This window comes from Mixophyes fleayi, chromosome 2 (genome assembly GCF_038048845.1).
Source record: "Mixophyes fleayi isolate aMixFle1 chromosome 2, aMixFle1.hap1, whole genome shotgun sequence".
In the NCBI taxonomy this organism is placed as follows: domain Eukaryota; kingdom Metazoa; phylum Chordata; class Amphibia; order Anura; family Limnodynastidae; genus Mixophyes; species Mixophyes fleayi.
The window spans coordinates 169,694,438-169,712,917 of record NC_134403.1 but is presented as its reverse complement, the minus strand read 5'-3'; the positions used below and the strand labels follow the sequence as shown (position 1 = coordinate 169,712,917).

Genomic DNA, 18,480 nt, shown 5'->3' with positions numbered 1-18,480 from the left:
TCATTTTAGCTGATGGTTATGACAGATAAAGAGCACAGATCTGAAGGTAAATCATGTAAAATGTGTGTAGTGTGTAGACATGACTTGGCATGCTGATCGGGACTTTTTTTTTTTTCTTTTAATCGTTGGTAAGATCGTTAAGGATATCGCATCGGGAGAAATTTTGTATAGTGTGTACCCAGCCTAAGGATGAAAACTTTCAAGAAAGTTGGTGGAGACATTATTGCCCTTTAAAGTGGAGCTGTCATAGGGGAGTTGATGGAAGCATAGGTAAAACAATTGTGAAAATTGTGACCCCTGCCAATTTGTCAAGGAGATCACAGGCAATATAGCATGCCCAGGATATAAATTACTTTATTTCAGCTTCTGATTCATGCTATGCTCTCTCCCAGTCCCAGTCCAGACCTCTGATGGAGCAGTGACTAATAGAGGTAGCCAGCCAAGAAGAGAGCATAGTGCAGTATGCAGTGCAACTCAGAGACCAAATCAGCCATCTAGATACTGGGTGACCAATTTTGGAAGAGTTCATCAGGGCGAGCAGGGTTGGGGGAGAACAATTGAATACATAAAATACAGATGCTCCCTAAATAGTGACAAGTCCACTTTACATTTTCAATTACTAACTCAGACTAATAATATGCACTGACACGCATTATCTTACATTACAATAACCAGCATCACATGTTTTTCTGTGTATATTAAATGTTCTGTTGTATTTGTCATAGGTGTCCTAACTGGAAAGTGCACAGATTTCGACAATGAAACCAAGTCTTGTCAAGTCTATGCTTGGTGTCCTGTGGAAAATGATCACGTTATCCCTGAGTATGTTGTTAGTAGTGAAGTATTTATATCACTAGAATATAGGTATTCTAGAAAGGATGATGTTATGAAGAGGATGAGAGTGAGATGTGGAAGAGGGACTTCGACAACATTTAAAATCATCTTACCTGAACTATTAAGTGCTGACTGATATGGAGTTACACATCTCTAATCAATAATGGGTGACTTGCTCCCATGGTCTTTCATAATACATAACCTGGACCTAGTAGAAATGAGGGGAGGGCGCCTGTGAAAGCCAGTCTGGTTGCTTTGCAGATTCATTTGATACATGTCAGGAAGATCATCTGTGGCAAATATGTTAAAAATAGCTTTGGCAAGTACTATATTTTCTCCATGAGGCAGCAGAGCAATAATAATATTTTTTAAAAGTAATGTTATAATCAAAAGGTATATGTGAATTTAGTTCACTCTTAGAAGGTACATATAATAAGTTAAAGACTAGCATGTTTTATTAAAGTTGTTATCAAAGACTTTTATCTGTATATTTAGGATACATAGAATATATGATCATTAGAACTATGTGTATAAAATGTTTATTTACTGTTTGGTGTTTTTGTTTGTTTGTTTTACAGTCCTCCATTACTGTGGCAGGCGGAAAACTTCACTTTATTTATCAAAAACAGTATTAGTTTCCCCAGACATAGAATTAATAGGTATGTATGAAAAAACTTAAATATGATATGAAATATGTTTCTACTGTAACAAATAAAATGGAGCATTGATTTTACTGCATGTTGACTGTAATTGAGGTATTATAATTTAAAGACCCGCAAGACTGATTCTAAATCAACATGATAATTGTGATTAATCTCCACTAAATAGCTTGTAAAATGCATTAATATATATGAGATTAATAAATAATGTATGGGAATTATATAATCATTTTGCTGTGTAAGTTTTATTAGAGGATACATTTTTATGTCAAAACAGACATGTTAGGGCAGCACTGTAGCATGAGAGTTAGCACTGCACAACCCTGGGTCAATGGGTTTGATTTGAAAGACTAGTCTCATGGCATTTGAATGCTCTCCCCGTTTTTGCAAAGGTATCCTCTGGGTTCTCCAATTTCGTCAGACACCCAAAAAAGCTTAATTGGTTTCTGCCAAAATTAACCCTAGAGTCAGGGGTAAATGCAGGATTTCTAGAGAGGGGTTTCCAAATGCTTGCATGTGGAAGCTTTTTAACAAATAATACGATCGTACTTGTAGTGCCACAATACCTGTTAGAAGAAGGGGGTACAGTGTGGTGAAGAAGAAGGGGGCACAGTGTGGTGAAGAAGAAGGGGGCAGAGTGAGGTGAAAAAGAAGGGGGCAGAGTGTGGTGAAAAAGAAGGGGGCACAGTGTGGTGAAGAAGAAGAAGGGGGCAGAGTGAGGTGAAAAAGAAGGGGGCACAGTGTGGTGAAGAAGGGGACACAGTGTGGTGAAGAAGAATGGGGCAGAGTGAGGTGAAGAAGAAGGGGGCACAGTGTGGTGAAGAAGAAGGGGGCACAGTGTGGTGAAGAAGAAGGTGGCACAGTGTGGTAAAGAAGAATGGGGCAGAGTGAGGTGAAGAAGAAGGGGGCACAGTGTGGTGAAGAAGAATTGGGCAGAGTGAGGTGAAGAAGAAGGGGGCACAGTGTGGTGAAGAAGAAGGGGGCACAGTGTGGTGAAGAAGAATTGGGCAGAGTGAGGTGAAGAAGAAGGGGGCACAGTGTGGTGAAGAAGAAGGGGACACAGTGTGGTGAAGAAGAAGGTGGCACAGTGTGGTAAAGAAGAATGGGGCAGAGTGAGGTGAAGAAGAAGGGGGCACAGTGTGGTGAAGAAGAAGGTGGCACAGTGTGGTAAAGAAGAATGGGGCAGAGTGAGGTGAAGAAGAAGGGGGCACAGTGTGGTGAAGAAGAATTGGGCAGAGTGAGGTGAAGAAGAAGGGGGCACAGTGTGGTGAAGAAGAATGGGGCACAGTGAGGTGAAGTAGAAGGGGAACAGTGTGATGAAGGGGGAACAGTGTGATGAAGAAGGGGGAGCAGTGTGATGAAGGAGGGGGAGCAATGTGAAGAAGCAGAGGTGCCAGTGTGATGAAGGAGGGGGAACAGTGTGATAGATGGTTCCTACCTAACAAAATGTAATTTTACAAAATAAGATGCCGCTTTAAAATGCTAATGACATGTTAATATATATTGTGATATGTGATTATACCCTGTAGTGGCAATACAAGCTTGAAATAAAATGCATCCATCACCTATTTTATGGGCTGAGGTAACATTGCAGTCTATCTGTTCATGGCATTAAGTGCCATCCTATTTTAGTGAGTTCTCTTGCTTGTGCCAGCCTCTCAGCTCTTCCCTTGATATATTGATATAACTTTCATTATACTATATTAGTAATAGGTCCATTAGTAGCAATATATTTGTATTATAGTGCCCCCCTTTCATTTCTTTCTGGATCTGTCCCTGCATACATACATATATACATACATACATACGTATATATGCACACATACAAAGGGGTAGGGGCAGAGGCACACACGAGGAGACAGTGGGAGAGAGCTACCTGTATAAAACAAATCCTATCTCGATTGAAAGCAAGGAAGGAAGAAAACAGGGCAGTCTACTCACTACTATTTTGCTTTGAGTTCATGTCATCTCAGGTGACAATGCCCTATTAAGTGACTTTATATTGGTGTTTCCATTTTTTATCTACTACCTGTATGTGCAGTTGGATGGTAGCATTTCACGCAGTCACCTTGGCTTTTGGTTTAACTTTTATTTGGTTTGCCTGGAGCTAAATTAAAATGGTTTTCAGTGGTTGAATAAACATATCAGACATGGGGAAAAGATGACAGTTGTGAAATGGAATGAGATGAAATGAGACGTACAGTAAACATTTTTAATAATACATTATTTTTCTATTATTCCAGTTCATTTAAGCTGTCCATTGCTCGCTGTTTTTTTTTAATATCCTGTTATTTTCCAAGGACGTATAGGTTGCAATATCTGTATTCAAACATGATATAATGAATGGCCGGAGGTGAGGAGTAGTGAAAAATTAGGCAAAAAAGGGTGGGATGAGGAGATGAAAATTCCTTTTAATTCAGTCATTTCATTTGAAAAGAATGTTCTTATTGCTCCTCATTTTCCCTTTCTATTTCCTTTATTTCTCTTCTTTTTCTCCCTCATTCCGCTATCTTTTATATTATTAATGTAACTAGGATTGATGTGCTAAAAGGGTACTTTTTACTTTCAATCGTTTTTCTGTTCCGGCTCCTTTTCCCTCTCTCATTCACTATCTATTATCCCATGTCTCTTTTTCTTTTTTTTCCATTTCCCTTTTGTTTCTGTTTTTTCTACTTACAATTTATTTCTTTTGTCTCTGTATATCCCATCTGGCTTTTCCTTATTTTTCCTTTAATTCTTTCTTTTTCTGCCTTCCCTTTCTTCTTTTTCTTTCTCTCATACTGGGCCTAATTCAGAGTGGAACACAAACGTAAGTGCAACTTGCATTTGAAAAATGTGAAGGTTTCTGTTGCTTCTATGGTTGACTATGGAATATTTAGCCTCTTGTAAGACATGAGATGTCCGTTTAATCATATGTTTGTCTGACCTTTGCATCGGGTAACAAAGAAGAAAGGTCCATGGATCCTTCAGTAAAATTTTGTCCCACAAATTTACCCAAGAGATCTTTAAAATTATCCCAAAATGTCACAAGAGGGCTAGTGTAACCATACACAATCCTGACAATCAGCAGCACCAACTAAATGCTTCTGATTCGATATTTGCAGGTTGACCTCTCTAGCGATTAGTACTGAAATTATTACTCTAGCTGCTAGCTTAATATTTATTATTATTATTATTATTATTATTATTTTGTCTATTTGCAGCACTTAATTGATATTGTTATTTGGACTGCTGCAAGAATTAAGATTGTCATTTGATTTTTAAGGAGGAAAACAGAAGATGTTTGTATTTAATTTAATTTGTGTTTGTATTTTGTATTTACAATTGTATTTATTTAAATTTTATATGGTTAATATGACATTGACATTTACTAATAACCGTCAAGAAACTATTCTGACACTTCATTAAATTACTGTATATTATGTACAAATACAAACTCTTAGGCAGCCCTTTTATTGAAGGGCTGCCTAAAAGTTTGATGTAGAAAATCTTCGAAACAATACAAGCCTGCCCAATTCCAGCTTTGAAATGGTTGGAAACTTGCCCGAAAGACAGCTTAGGTTAGTCCATATTGGAGTTAAAAGACATATGATACCAGATAAAGAATATTTATTGCTAGACTTATCCCATATATTACATGTAAAATGTATTGTTGTGTAGCTTTGCCAAGCTTGTGGTCTATTTGATTTATATAGACCTAGAAAAGGCACTATAAGAGTGAGATAGCACTGATGACTATGACTATGGCTATAGCTGATGGGTTCCTATGCAACACTTGGATTACAGTTAGGAAGTTCCCCTGAATTCCAAACCCACTCAACGTTTTCAAGATAAATAATCAAGATCAGAGATATACCTAATGAGCATTCCATAGACACATTAGCGAAAAATAGAATAAAATCTATTGCACACAAAAGGATCAGGACACTTGCAAACAGGAAATAAGACAAATAAATGTTACAGGAACTACCTTAGCAGGGGGAAACAATAACAAGTGAGCTGTCTGTGTCTCTAATTTCTTAAGTAAGGTAATCTTGTGAAAGCTCAATATTTATTAAGTTTTATTCTTATTTATATTAAAGTATTTATGAAGAAGTCACTTAAAGGTGGGAGGTAGTGTTATAAGCACATTGATAGAAAGTTGTGAGGTCTCAGGTCAGTACACTTACATGAAGTGTGCCTGTTTTAATCTACATGGGTTTAGTAATAAATATAGTGGTTATCCATGATCTGTGAATCGTCAACCAAGAAAATTAAGTGTTAATTCTGACAAAACATCGCCCTAAAGAATACTAGAGTAAACCTGGCATTTAGAAGGAGGTTACATAAAGTGGACTATATCAAAATCTAATATCTGTTCATATACATGATATCAGCAAGTGTATGTTATTGCTATTAACTTTAACCTCAGTCTCTGTTCTACAGTGGAATATGGCAGATAAAGAGTAAGTCGACAACAATAGGCATCAAATACTGACTTAAGGGAAAGCTGCCTTAAAACATGTTGGTAATTATATATCATAGTTCTCATGTAAAGTTGGACATACTTCTGGTTTTTTTTGCATAAAATAAGCATTTCATACTGCGCATGCCCACCAAAAATGCGTATGCAGATGTCCATATGCAGATTTTACACTTACGACAGGGAGGAGGGACAGGAAGACAAGTATAGGGTGTTCACCAATTATGACTGAAGTAGACCGGTGTGCACAGACACCAGTTAGGTATCATGTCTCTAGCTGGAGAGCTACAATAATAATGATGATAATGATCAGCAGCACTAACTAGCAGTGCTGATTGGCTGATTGTATATTGACCCCCCTCAGCTGATAGTACTTCATTCATTAGTGTGGCAGCTATTTTATATGAAGGAGCTGCTGTCTCTTCACATTACTTATTTGATATTTCTATTTGGACTGTCGCAATAAAGAATATTCCCATTTGATTTCTAAAGAACAAATGTTAGTATTTAATTGAATTTATAATTTGTATTTGTGTTTTATGCTGTTTATAAATAGGAAAATGTGACTTCTGCATTTACTACCAACAGACAAAAGCAAGAGGCGGATAGGGTAATTAGATAACTTTATCTCTGAGGACTTCTGACACTTTTTAAATTCACAACTTGTTACCTAGGGTTGCTGGAGCAACTTCTTGAAAGATCTATAAGCACACATTTTTTAACTGACTTTAATACTTCTTGCATGATTTTTTCCTTAGTCTGGAAACAATGTGGCATTATGGTGTCCTTAAGTGAGTCTGAGTCATGAACTTTCCGGTCTAGGGAACACTGCACTTAATCACTTGACAACTGATCAACAACAATGTAAGGGAGAATACTGGTAAATAATTTCAGGCAACAAGCTTCTATTTTAGATGGATCAATAGCTTCTGGTAGGTTTTTAATTCTTAAGATATTACACCGGGCACAATTTTAAAGATCCTCTTGCTTCTCCTACATCATTGAGACATCATGTCTGATTAGAAGGACATTTTATTCTGCCATGTGCTAATAACTTTGCTAATAACTTTGTCTATATTGTGTGCTAATTGGTCTCACTCTATGTTATATCTGTGAGGCTGACAATCGTCTTCTGTAATTCTTGTTGTATAGAAGATTTCATTTCTTTCATGTCTTTTAATGTTGCCCAGACATCTCGTCTAATGGCTGGCGCAAGATCCTCATCCTCTGACTCGGAGTCGGTCTGATTCTGTGAGGACCCCTGTAGCTCCCGCTGTGTGTCAGGTAGGCCCCTTTTCTTAAAACATTGGGTACGTTTGCCCGAGGAGGATTTTCCCCCCAATTTACTAGACAAGCTGACTTAGAGGTAGAAGCTGCTAAATCATGCTGCTACACGGGCATGTGCCCCTTACATGGTGTTTTAATAGATAGAAATGGCACTTGGGTGCGTAAGAATTTAGTGTGCCCGGGGTGCGGTGGCTACAGGGCCTGAAGGTGAATGGGGCCAAGCAATGCTAGGAGAGCACAGTAGAGGCCTCTTTGGAGTAATGCATGTGTCGGACCGCCATGCTCAGAAGAGGCTGCCCACTCTGCACTATTGAGAGCAGAGCAGGGGTCGCAGGAGGCAAGTAAGGTATCTACTATCCAGAATGTTCGGGAGTTGGGATTTTCTGTAATCGTAACTGCTAGGCTTTAAATCTACTTAATGTTTTTTAATATACATCACTGTGGCAGGCTATAAGAATCAGCTTGGAAAATACCTTTTTTGCCTGGTTTGTTCTTTCTGACTGCTATTAATTATTTATAATTATGAAGACTTTCCATAGTGTCAAAGTGACAGTGCAGGGTCACCCTGAAAAAGCTGCTAACTGTCTGTCATAGCTTTGGGCTATGACAGGCTGGGCTGGTGACACTATAACAGGGAAACCCGCAGTGTTTGGTCCCTCTGGTATAATGTCAATCAGCCCTAGTCTGTCCCGCACGGGGCTGAATTCCCTTGGAGTGTAAGGCCTGCAAAAAATGTGTCCCCCTCACCAGAAGAAATTAGGCCCATGGTAAAAGCAGTAGGGCTCTACTCATAATAAAGTTTAACTGTTAAATCGGTATTTTTTTACTGATGCACTACAGGTCCCAGCAAACCTTAGCAATATTAGTCCCAGCAAACCTTGCCTAAAGTGTTTGGGTATGCTGGCATTTGTAGATCTACGGTTGCCAGAATACCCATGGTTGCCAGAGCATGCTGGCATTGAAGAACTTCAAGCATCCAGGGCCCACTGGCACCTGTAGTGCACCTGTAAGAAAATACAGTAAAATAAAATCTCACACACCATGTAACAATATATTATTATAAATAAAAAATCCACACACACACTTTTGTTCACCAATTTATTTCTCCCCTAAATCCTTGGGGAGATACTATTCTTTCTTCCTGTTTGATAATCCTTTGGAAAAATTTAAAAACCATAGAGGATGCTGAGGATCTGCTCCACGAGGAGCCACAGCACTAATGACATGCTCACTGCCTGTAAGATTCTAATCAATACAGAGTGTGATTGATCAGAGCGTGGTTAAGCCACACTGTATTGGTTAGTAGTTGTAAGATCCCACATGGGGTGTCACCACTAACCGCAGTGAGCTACATTGATACACTTTATCAAATCCGCTCTGTATTGATTGGAGTCTGTAATTAGCATTGCAGCTCTGGGCTGCACATGTCCTCGGTGTTCTATATGTTTTTTAAGCAGGAAGGAAGGAGAGGATTCCCCCAAACATGTAGGTAAGAATGAAATTGATGAACAAGGGTGTGTGAGGGTGTTTTTATTTTTAATAAAGGACTTATAACATCACATATCTGTTTATTTTAATGTACACCATGCTGTTCGTCCCCCCAAAATTGCCCTTTCGAGCCTAAGCTATGAATGCCAGGGCTGCTATCAGAAACTGTGGGGCCCAAGTACTAATTAATCTGGCAGGGCCCATCCACTCCCCATGCATGCTCCCTCCTCTTCACAATATATGCGCCCCCCTCCCTTGCCATACATGCACCAGCAACCTCATCACAGTACAATCCCCCTCCCCCTCATCGCAATATATGACTCCCCCACTCCCTCATCTCAGTAAATGCTCCGTTCCCCCCCTCATCACAGTAAATGTAACCCTCTCCCCCAATCACAGTAAATGTTCCCCTCCACCCCCATCCCATCACAGTAAATGTTCCCCTCCACCTCATCCCATTACAGTAAATGTTTCCCTTCCTCTCCACCCCATCCCATCACATTAAATGTTCCCCTCCCCATCACAGTAAATGTTCCCTTCTCCCCCTCCCCCATCTCATTACAGTAAATGTTCCCCTCTCTCCCCAACCCATCACATCACAGTAAATGTTCCCCACTCCCTCATCTCATTACAGTAAATGTTCCCCTCTCCCCCCAACCCATCACATCACAGTAAATGTCCCCCCTCTCCCTCATACCATCACATAAATGTAAATGTTCCCCTCCCCCCATCACATTAAATGTTCACCTCTTCCCTACCCCTAATCACAGTATATGTTCCCCTCACCCCCTCATCCAATCCCAGTAAATGTCCCCCTCTCCCCTCCCCCAATCACACCACAGTAAATGTCCCAACCCATCCCATCACAGTAAATGTTTCCCTTTTCCCCACCACAGTTAATGTTCCCTCTCCCCTCCCCGCAATCCCAGTAAATGTCCCCCTCTCCCCTCCCCCAATCACACCACAGTAAATGTCCCAACCCATCCCATCACAGTAAATGTTTCCCTTTTCCCCACCACAGTTAATGTTCCCTCTCCCCTCCCCGCAATCACAGTAAATGTTCCCCTCTCCTCCCATCCCATCCCAGTAAATGTCCCCCTCTTCCCTCCCCCCAATCACATCACAGTAAATGTCCCCTCTCCCCTCCCTGCAAGCACACTAAATGTTCCCCACTCCTATCTCCCCCTTTCCTCCCCTATCAAATTAATGACAATTTAACTTACCTTCTCCTTCACGATGCTGCAGCTCACGGTCACTGAGAGCCTGGAAACAGTAGCATTGCAGAGGAGAAAGGGTGCAGTCGGTCAGACTAAGGGGCCCTGACAGTCCAGTCCAGGGGACCTCTTTGTCTGTCCGGGCTCCTCACATCTGTACCAAATATACCCCCCTGATGGCGGCCCTGATGAGTGCTAGTGATGGTAGAACTTTTAGGGAGGGGGGATGCTATATCTGTAACTCTACTTATCTTTACTAAAAGCTAGGTGCATGCTGATGACCGTAGTAATCAACATGTATCTTGCACCAGGGGTCAAATACCCACAACAGATACGCCTCCTGAGAGGAGTGTCTGTGGGTGATAATTACAACATATAATGTGCTGTAATTATATTAACATGACTTTACTGTTCTTGCCCTACTCTCCTCCCCCTCTTCACTCCCCTGTTCACCCTCTTTAAACATACACAGTAGTAGTTCTAAGATGTGTCTGAGTCTGCATTGGAACTTAGACATATTACACCTGCCTGCACAGTATGGAGATGTGTATTTTATGCAAAATTAAAATGGACTTTTGCCCAACTGTACATGAGGCCCTTAGTAGTTTTGCAGTGCTCCATAGCTGTAGGGAAAAGCACTTGCTAATCATGTTTGTGACAAAATCGTCCAGCAGCGATATAAATAGTATTTTTCTTTTTTGGGTTTTGAAGCTTTCTATATATTATGTTTCCAGATAAGAGATCCTATGTAATTTCTTTCTTCCTTTTGTGTCTGGCTTAACTTATGTTTTATTTTTCAGACAGAATTTAGTGGAATCAGTAACCAGTGAACATCTAAAAACATGTATTTATGATAAAGATAAAGATCCTTTGTGCCCAGTTTTTCGACTAGGATATATTGTGGAGCAAACAGGAAAGAAGTTTAGTGATATAGCTCGTAAGGTAAAGTGCCAATAATGCATGCTAATGTATTGTGAGTTGTGACTATATAACTACCCATTAGTGGTGGTATAACTTAAGATGTCAGGGTTCAAAAAACATTCCATGTTCCTACGCCGAGTCCGTTGCATTGCCGCTTTAAATATACAAGTCGTGGTTCAAAGTGACATAATTTTAAAGTGTCGGGCTCTCCTCACATTGGAACTGTGCTATGTCTGTGTATATGTAAGTCTGTGTTTTTCACATGTCGGTGTGTTATGATTTGTATTATTTATATCGCTGTAAACACTGTCTGTGTTTACAGAATCGTTAATACGTACTACACCCTTACCAACTTCCATGGAAAACCTAATGCAGTTGGTAATTAAGACTGATTGTAGGATCAAGGAAAGGAAAGCTTAGAGAGATATGTCCGTCTCTTTTGGCTCTCTGCCAAAATCTTACTCTACACTATTGGACATTTCAGAACCTATGCAGTTAAGCGCCTACCGTTTCTCTTCAGAAGAACGTTCCAGGCGGCGTTCCCTGAGCCCTTGCATTTATTGTGGCAACAAAGGCCACCTACCTTGTGCTTGCTCTAAAAAGCCAGTAAAGACCAGGCTAGGTGTTGGAGAAGAGGTGCCCCTAGGTCTCCAAATAATCTCTTCAGAATATTCTGTGTTGAATCCTGCATGCCTTGTCTATATTGCTCATTCCACTGATGTTTCAGCCTTTCTCGACAGTGGTGCAGCCGGTAATTTCCTTGACCTCAAGTTGGCCTAGACTCTTGGTATTCCCTCAATTAATTTGGACTTGGGTATCACAATCTGTGGATTGGACGGTAACCCTCTGATTGGGGGCACGATTCATGCCATGACTCCACCCGTTCAATTATCTGTCGGTATCCTCCATTCTGAGGTTCTCTCATTCCTTTTGATCTTGTGTCCTTCTGCTCCTTTGATTCTGGGGCATCCTTGGCTTCAGGGCCATAATCCCCACATCGACTGGAAGAAAGGAGAGATCATTTGCTGGAGTCCGGAGTGATCATCCAGCTGCTTGACTTTACCGCTTTGATTCCTTCGGACTAGTCTGGAAACCCTTCCTGCTCCTTACCAGGAATTTCATGATGTATTTTCAAAGAAAAAGGCGGACTCTCTTTCCCCTCATCGGGATTATGATGTGCAATCAATCTTATCCCCGGGTCTAAGTTGGCTAAAGGACATTTGTATGCTTTGTCCATTACTGAGACCTAGTCAATGGAGCAATACAAGGAGGAGAATATTCAGAAAGGGTTCTGTCAGATTAGCTCATGAATAATTGAGTGAGATACCACTGTCTCAATGAGTATTGACTAAACTTCCCTGGAGGCGCGGAGTCTAACAAAATGGGAAGTATTCACCAGGGATTCCCGCAAGGGAATATGGACTTCTGCGGCTCCCACCTTGCAGGTTACGGCCCTCTAGGAAAGCTCCCAATGTGACAGTTAGAGAACAAGTTACATAGCAGAAGATTGATCCAATTCGGACATCAAATGGTGGTAATGAAGATTACCATTGTATTATAAAACATTAATGCAAGATTTCAATAAAGACTTGAATAATTTGATGATCTCGAAGACATGCAAGAATAGTAAGTGTCAGAAACATTCATTAATACAAGCTGTACATGCAACAATCAGAGTCTGTTTACCCCAAGCAGTGAAACAGGTATGCAGAGATTGAAACAGTCTGACATACAGCAGCGATGAATAGCAGCTTAACACGGATTGTGGAACAGGTAACAGTAGTCAGCAATGCAGGCCGAGTAGGTAAGAGGTGTAGATCATAGCGTTTACCACGAGCAGTGGAACAGGTATGCAGAAATCGAGGAAGTTCAATATACAGCAGCAATGAACACACAGTAGCAATGAATAGCAGCTTACCACGGATTGTGGAACAGGTAACAGTAGTCAGCAATGCAGGCCGAGTAGGATACAGGTGTAGATCATAGTGTTTACCACGAGCAATGGAACAGGTATGCAGAGCTCGAGGGAGTCCAACATACAGCAGCGATCAAGCACAGTTTCCATTGGTATGCATCCCAACAGAGACATCAGACTAACAGATATGACTTGAGGAACCAACAATGCGAGAATGAAAGAAGAGGCCTTATAAAGGGAGACTGACCGATGGTAAAACTGACCAGCACACAGGTGTAGTAATCACAGGTGCAGATCATGACTGATAGTCTGCACTAGAAACAGAAATTAAAGTGACAGTCAGTGTTTAGAGGCTCGGGTAGAGATACCCGGGGAGTGGAGTGTGACAGGTTCATTCAACCTTCCAAGTCTCCGGTATGAGCCGGGTGTTTCTTTGTAGCCAAGAAAGATGGCGGCTTGAGGCCTTGCATTGATCAACTGAAATTAGCCACTATCTTCTCTAAGATTGACCTTCGGGGCGCCCACAACCTGATTTGGATTAAAGAAGGAGATGAGTGGAAAACAGCCCTTAATACCCACTCAGGGCATTACAAGTATTTAGTTATGCCATTTGGCCTCTGCAATGCTCTTGCAGTGTTTCAAGATTTAATCAACGATGTTCTGCGGGAATTCTTAGGCAAATCTGTTGTAGTCTACTTGGACTATCTTTTAATCTACTCACAGTCCTTGACACAGCAACGCCAGCATGTTCATGAAGTGCTCCTTAAACTTGGTCAGCATCATCTGTATGCTAAGCTCGAAAAATGTGAATTTGAGATCACCCAGGTAACCTTCCTAGATTATATCATCTCTCCCAGTGGGTTCTCAATAGATCCTGACAAGGTGCAAGCAGTCCAGGATTGGATGCTCCCCACGAATTTGAAAGTCATCCAGAGATTTCTTGTCTTTTCCAATTATTAGCGGAGGTTCATCCACTCATCCTCTGTGCTAGTGGCACCTATTACTGCTCTTACGCTTAAAGGTGCTGATACAGTTAATTGGTCGTTGGCAGCTTTGGTGTCTTTTTCAGCTCTTATGGATGCCTTTACATCTGCTCCAGTCCTTAGCCATCCAAACCCAGATCTTTAGTTTACTGTTGAAGTGGATGCTTCAGATGTGGTGGCTGGTGCTATTCTTTCTCAGAGGGTTCCACGAAACCAAAGGCTGCATCCTTGTGCATATTTCTCCCAAAAATTCTCAGCAGCAGAGACCAATTATGAGGTCGGCAACCGAGATTATTAGTCATCAAATGAGCTCTGGAAGACTGGCGACACTGGTTGGAAGGAGCCACCCATCAGATTACTATCTTCACAGATCATAAAAATCTTCAGTACATCCAGTCTACCAAGACCTTGAATCCTAGGCGAACCCGATGGGCTCTCTTTTTTTACTTGTTTCTTATTTTTCTATCAGGCTCTAAAAACCTCAAGGCCGATGCTCTCTCTTGCAGCTTCATGTTCTGTCATGCTCCGTCTCTGGATCCTCGGCCCTTCATTCCGTTTTCTTTGATTCATGCTGGTTTGACACAAGACCTTGGAATTATGCTTTATCAGTTACAAAGACTTGCCGCTGCTGAGACCCCTACCAATAGGCTATTCGTTAAAGTTCATCCCTAGGAAATCGGTACTTCGTTGAATGCCATGAAAACAAATCTGCTGGGCATCCAGGAATATCTAAAACCATTGATATCCTCTCGTTATGTCTGGTGGCCCATTTTGTCTTCTGATGTTTGAAGATATGTCCTTTCCTGTGAAGAATACTCCAGAAGCAAAACCTCCAGAAGCCGCCCTTCAGGTCAGTTGATACCCTTGTCTACTCCAGCTAAACCATGGACACTTCTTTCAATGGATTTCATTGTTGACCTACCATGGTCGCCTGGTCACAATACCATATGAGTGGTTGTGGGGCCCACTTTGTACCCTACATAAACTATCTGATATGCAAACTCTGGCCTCGTTCATTTAACATATCTTTTGGTTACACAGTCTTCCTGAGGGCATCATATCTGACAGAGGGTCCCAATTTGTCGTCCACTTTTTGGAGATCTTTCTGCAGCCTGCTGGGAATGAAGGTTAGCCTATCATACGCTTACCACCCACAATCCAACGTCCAAATGGAGAGAACTAATCAGTCCTTGGAACCGTTCCTTCACTTGTATGTCTCCAAATTTCATGATAACTGGTCCCTTCTACTCCCGTGGGCTGAATTTGCCTATAACAATTCTTGTCATTCCTCAGCCCGCATATCTCCGTTTTTCTGCATCCTCTATAACATCTTCTGGTGTTTCTGAAGCTTCTGCTACTGTCACATTGCTCAGAGTTATCTGTCTGTTACAAGTCCACTCTGCTTTGCTTCAGACCTCCTAAGTCTTTTTCTGATTGTCATCGAAGAGCTTGTTTCTTTAAAGTCAGTGATACAATTTGGCTTTCCATCTGGAACATCAAGCTCAAGCAGCCTTGTAGGAAACTAGGACTTAGGTTCATTGGACAATTTACTATTATCAAGAAGATCAATCCCATGGCTTTCTGACTTAAATTGCCTCCATCTTTAAAAATTCCAAACACATTCCATTGTTCTCTATTGAAACCTATTGTCTCTTCTGATAAGTTTAATTGTCACAGACTACACAGACCGCAGTCAATGTAGATGGATGCCATGTGTTCATTGTAAAGAAAATGTTGGATTCCATGAAAGTTCAGAGGCACATTCACTTCCTTGTACACTGGAAAGGCTATGGGTCAGAAGAACGATCTTGGGTTCTGCAGAGACACCTCCATGCTGACAAGCTCCTCAAGGAGTTTTTTAGAAAGTTTCCTGGGAAACCTGGATGTCATGGTGTCTCGATCCCTCCTCAAGTGTGGGGGGTTAATGTTACGAACCGTGGTGACACGCGCTCGTCCTTCCTGTTTGTGTCCCGGCTGTCATGTCAACAGCCCGGACGTCACTTCCTGTTTCAGGTCCCGACCGTTGCCACGGTGATGGCCGGGACGCTCACTCTGACAGCACCGCGTCCTGGTATTAGAGACAGCCGGGCACGCGCAGCAGGTGTATATTTAATTTCTGATTGGATATTCTATGTATTTAAGGCATTGAGGGCTTAGCCTCCCTGCCGGTTATAGCGTTCAGTCCCTGGCTGGTGACCTGCTCCTTTCTTCTGTGCTAATCCCTGCATTTCTTTCTGTGTATGACATTTAGCTTATGTTCCTGGACTTCTGATTATTTGCTCATGACCCTGACCTCTGGTTGTGACTTGGATATCCTTGTTTGCTACCGGCTCTGACCTTTGCCTGAACCCGACTTTGCTGATTGCTCCTGCCCTTGGACCCTGACTTGTTTCTGACCTTGTTGTCTGCTGTCATCACCTCCTATTCTCGTGCTGCGGCATTACTCATAAGCTTGCACTCCGTTGAGTTTAAGACCTGGGGGCATCTGAGTGCCTGTGAGCATATTCAGCTTTACGGGAAAGGCGGCTGCTATAGGTGAAGCTTATGATAATAGCTGGTAGCCAGGGCCGGACTGGGACTAAAAATCAGCCCTGGCATTTCAAGCATACAGGCCCATCTCTGTTGATGAGCATGAAAAAACTGGGTGCCGCTAAGGGCGTGGCCACATTATGCAGGGGGTGTGGTCAACATGGGGCATTGATACATACATTACATACATTATAATAAAACATTACATTTATCAGGCCTTCCCTTTCATGCCACCCCTCCACCCCAGAAGCAAATTACAACACCCCCAGTCCACTGTACTTATCTATTCTTCTGATGCTGCTGACATCCATCAGAGTGGGAACGTCCTGTAGAGTGAGCAGGGAAACTCTTAGTTTCACAAGATTAATAAATCTCATGAGACTTCGAGCTCCTCGGCTTGCTCTGCAGGCTGTGTCCTGACCGGGAACTGGGAATAGCTATCCGCTCCCTCCTGCTAACCAGAGCTGGACTTAGTCTCAGGGGGCCCTAGGCACTTAAGACAGGGGGCTCCTATTATGTAATATGGTCATTAGACACATTTTCAACAAATACATAGGCAATACTGTGAGCACTACTGTTAGGTGCACACAGTTCTGCCTTCACAAGCAGTACAATGGGAAGTAGGACATACCTCCCAATTGTCCTTGCAGTCAGACCAAATCCTGACTAAGCGGGACAGTCATCCACCAAATTCAGGACAGTTGGCAGACTGTCCTGCTCTCTCTTACCTGTCTTGTCATTGTCACCACTTGTGGCTGCTGGTGTTTTTAGATCAGTTGCTGCTTGTCTGGATCCTGGAATGTTGGGAGCCCTATTTGGAAAAAAATGGGTACATGAAAGTTAGAAAACTCCAAGCAGCACCGGTGTTAACTCAATATAGCACCCACGTTATAAAATTAGGCCTTACTCCAGCCCCAACATTAAAATAATAGTATTCCAATTTAATAAATAAATCTATTTCCCTCCCTCCAAACAAACTCAGCAAGAAATTAAATAGCATTTATGTTTAATAAAAATAACCATTTCCCACAAACATCCCAGGCATTAAATAATTCATAATCACATTTAATAATTAGACCTCATTTTCCCCAAACAGCCCCACATTCACTTAATAGCACACATTATAGTCATAAACTGTCCCCCACACACATTATAGTCATATACTGTCCTCCACACACATTGGCCATTTTTATTTTCCTACAGCGATTGCCCCCCCTGCAGACATTTTCAATCACCCCCTCTCCCCCCGCAGACATTTATTGCCCCTCTTCCCCCCCCCCGCAGACATTTATTGCCCCTCTCCCTCCCCCTACACACATATTCCGTTTCTCCCCCCCCTGCACACATATTCCGTTTCTCTCCCCCCCCTGCACACATATTCCGTTTCTCTCCCCCCCTGCATACATATTCAGTTTCTCTCCCCCTCCCCTCCCTGCACACATATTCCGTTTGTCTCCCCCCCTCCCTGCACACATACTGCGTTTGTCTCCCCCCCCCTCCCTGCACACATATTCCGTTTGTCTCCCCCCTCCCTGCACACATACTGCGTTTGTCTCCCCCCCCCCTCCCTGCACACATATTCTGTTTGTCTCCCATCCTCCCTGCACTACATACTGTGTTGTCTCCCCCCTCCCTGCACACATACTGCGTTTGTCTTCCCCCCCCTCCCTGCACACATATTCCGTTTGTCTCCTCCCCTCCCTGCACACATACTGCGTTTGTCTCCCCCCCCCCCCGCACACATATTCCGTTTGTCTCCCCCCCTTCCTGCACACATATTCCGTTTGTCTCCCCCCCCTCCCTGCACACATACTGCGTTTGTCTCCCCCCTCCCTGCACACATATTCGTTTGTCTCCACCCCCTCCCTGCACACATACTGCGTTTGTCTCCCCCCCTCCCTGCACACATATTCCATTTGTCTCCCCCCTCCCTGCACACATATTCCGTTTGTCTCCCCCCCCCTCCCTGCATACATACTGCGTTTGTTTCCCCCCCTCCCTGCACACATATTCCGTTTGTCTCCCCCCCCCTCCCTGAACACATACTGCATTTGTCTCCCCCCCCCCCTCCATGCACACATATTCTCTACACTTACCAAAGCACTGACAGCTGCCTCCACTGCAGCTAGTCCTACGCGGGAGCCGGGCCGACGCACAGAGCCGTCATGATGTCACACGTCATGACGGC

General features: G+C 42.5%; 1 protein-coding gene across 2 annotated transcripts in view; it reads left to right on the top strand.

Annotated features, from left to right (window-relative positions):
* P2RX1 (purinergic receptor P2X 1) overlaps positions 1-18,480 on the top strand; it is a 93,697-nt gene that overhangs the window by 53,409 nt on the left and 21,808 nt on the right. For both annotated transcript variants that reach the window (XM_075194971.1, XM_075194970.1), the window contains 3 exons: positions 726-822; positions 1,413-1,493; positions 10,745-10,886. In XM_075194971.1, coding sequence (XP_075051072.1) covers positions 726-822; positions 1,413-1,493; positions 10,745-10,886 — 320 coding nt within the window. The remainder of the gene's footprint in view (positions 1-725; positions 823-1,412; positions 1,494-10,744; positions 10,887-18,480) is intronic.